The 2216-nt window shown below is 70.6% G+C and overlaps 1 protein-coding gene across 1 annotated transcript; it reads left to right on the top strand.

Annotated features, from left to right (window-relative positions):
• Positions 1–286: 286 nt before the first annotated feature.
• LOC113408350 (dedicator of cytokinesis protein 6-like) lies at positions 287–1986 on the top strand (the record flags this gene model as incomplete). The annotated part of the gene is made up of 4 exons (XM_026661542.2): positions 287–467; positions 763–921; positions 1145–1245; positions 1794–1986. Coding segments are annotated over exons 1-4 (597 nt in total), but the record flags the coding sequence as incomplete, so codon positions are not given.
• Between the last annotated feature and the right edge of the window lie 230 nt (positions 1987–2216).

Genomic DNA, 2216 nt, shown 5'->3' with positions numbered 1-2216 from the left:
GGCGAGAACCCAGGCGTCCTGGCTCCCAGCGCCCCCTGCTCCAGCCCCTGGACCCCACTCCCTGCCAGTGCCGGGCGAGACCCCAGGAGTCCTGGCTCCCAGCGCCCCCTGCCAGTGCCGGGCGAGAACCCAGGCGTCGTGGTTCCCAGTGCCCCCCACATTCCAGCCACTGGACCCCGCTCCCTGCCAGTGCCAGGCAAGAACCCAGGTATCCTGGCTCCCAGCGCCCCCCGCTCCCTGCCAGCGCCGGGCGAGACCCCAGGCGTCCAGGGCGCAGCCCCCCGGTGGCTCTAACCCCTCTCCCCGTGGCGCAGTTCCCGGAGATGCTGTTCGAGGAGGACACGGAGCTCTGCGCCGACCTGTGTCTGCGGCTCCTACGGCACTGCAGCAGCCGCGTGGCTGCCATCCGCGCCCACGCCAGCGCCTCCCTCTACCTGCTCATGCGCCAGAACTTCGAGATCGGCCACGTGAGTGCAGCCCTGCCCCCCCGCTGCCATGCGGCTGTCTCTGGGGTGGAGCGCAGCAGTCGGATGGGCCCCGCCGCCGGCTCCTTTGCAGGTGGACGATGGGGGCGGTTTGTTGGAGACTCCGGGGATCGCCCCTGCTCCCTGGGCCAGGCCGCCAGGGGACTCGGGCGCAGCCAGCGGGATCCCAGGGGCTGTCTGGGCCTCCCCTGCCCTCACCCCCAGGCCAGACGCGCTGCGCCCAAACAGCAGGGGGCGCTGCGGGTTCCTCGGCTCAGCCTCCCCCTGTCCCCCGCAGAACTTTGCCCGGGTGAAGATGCAGGTGACCATGTCTCTGTCCTCGCTCGTCGGGACCTCGTCCAACTTCAACGAGGAGCATCTGCGGCGCTCGCTGAAAACCATCCTGAGCTACGCCGAGGAGGACGCCGGGCTGCGGGACAGCAGCTTCGCTGAGCAGGTACGGGGGGGACCTGCCCTGCTTGACAGGCCCCAGCCTGGCGCCCCCATTCCTGTAGCTGAGTGGGCACTGAGCGGGGCCTGTCCCCAAGGCAGCCGGGGGAGTGGGGAAGAGGATCTCTCTACAGCCTGGGGCTGGCCTGGCCAAGGGCCCCCCGTAGCAGGCGGGGGCCGTGTGGGGTGATGGGCAGGGAGGTGGGAGTCTGAGCCCGCTGCCTCCCCAGGTGCAGGACCTCGTCTTCAACCTGCACATGATCCTCACCGACACGGTCAAGATGAAGGAGCATCAGGAGGATCCAGAGATGCTGATTGACCTGATGTACAGGTGAGAGCCCTGGCCACGCCCCCTGCCCGGCCATGGCCACGCCCCCGGCCACATCACGCCCACGCCCCCGCCCAGCCATGGCCACGCCCCCGGCCACATCACGCCCACGCCCCCTGCCCAGCCATGTCCCCCATCCTCCTCCTCCAGTGTCCTCCCCCAAGCCCTCTCCGCCCCCCAGCCAGGTGCATGGTCCTGCCCTCACCCGGTGCCCATCCCCCTCCACGCAGGAATACAGCCCCCCCCCCCCCAACTCCCTGGAAGTGGCCCCTCCCGCTAGAGAAGTCGGGGGCTGAGGAGCAGAGAGGGGAGACTTGCCACAAGCTAACGGACTGAGTCCTGGCTCCCAGCCCCCCCCCAGACGCCCCCTCTCAGGACTGGGGAGAGAACCCAGGCGTCCTGGCTCCCAGCCCTGCCCCCGCCACTCTAACCCACTAGACCCCACCTCCCCTCTCAGGACCGGGGAGAGAACCCAGGCGTCCTGGCTCCCAGCCCCCCCGGACTGGGGAGAGAACCCAGGCGTCCTGGCTCCCAGCCCGTCTCTCTCCCAGGATCGCCAAGGGCTACCAGAACTCCCCGGACCTGCGGCTGACGTGGCTGCAGAACATGGCGGCCAAGCACTCGTCGCAGGGGAACCACGCCGAGGCGGCGCAGTGCCTGGTGCACGCGGCCGCGCTGGTGGCCGAGTACCTGAGCATGCTGGAGGACTCCCGCCACCTGCCCGTGGGCTGCGTCTCCTTCCAGGTGAGCCCCAGCCCCCTCGGGCGCTGGCCAGCCACACCGCCCCTGCCAGGGGGAGAGGGAGAGAACCCCGGAGTCCTGGCTCCCAGCCCCCTGCTCTGACCACCAGCCCCGCTCCCCTCCCTGAGCCAGGGAGAGAACCCAGGAGTCCGGGCTCCCAGCCCCCTGCTCCGACCACCAACCCCGCTCCCCTCCCTGAGCTGGGGAGAGAACCCAGGAGTCCGGGCTCCCAG

The sequence above is a fragment of the Terrapene carolina genome, unplaced genomic scaffold (assembly GCF_002925995.2).
Source record: "Terrapene carolina triunguis isolate 2854851 unplaced genomic scaffold, T_m_triunguis-2.0 Scaffold9668, whole genome shotgun sequence".
Classification (NCBI taxonomy): domain Eukaryota; kingdom Metazoa; phylum Chordata; order Testudines; family Emydidae; genus Terrapene; species Terrapene triunguis.
This window is presented reverse-complemented; position numbering and strand designations above follow the sequence as displayed.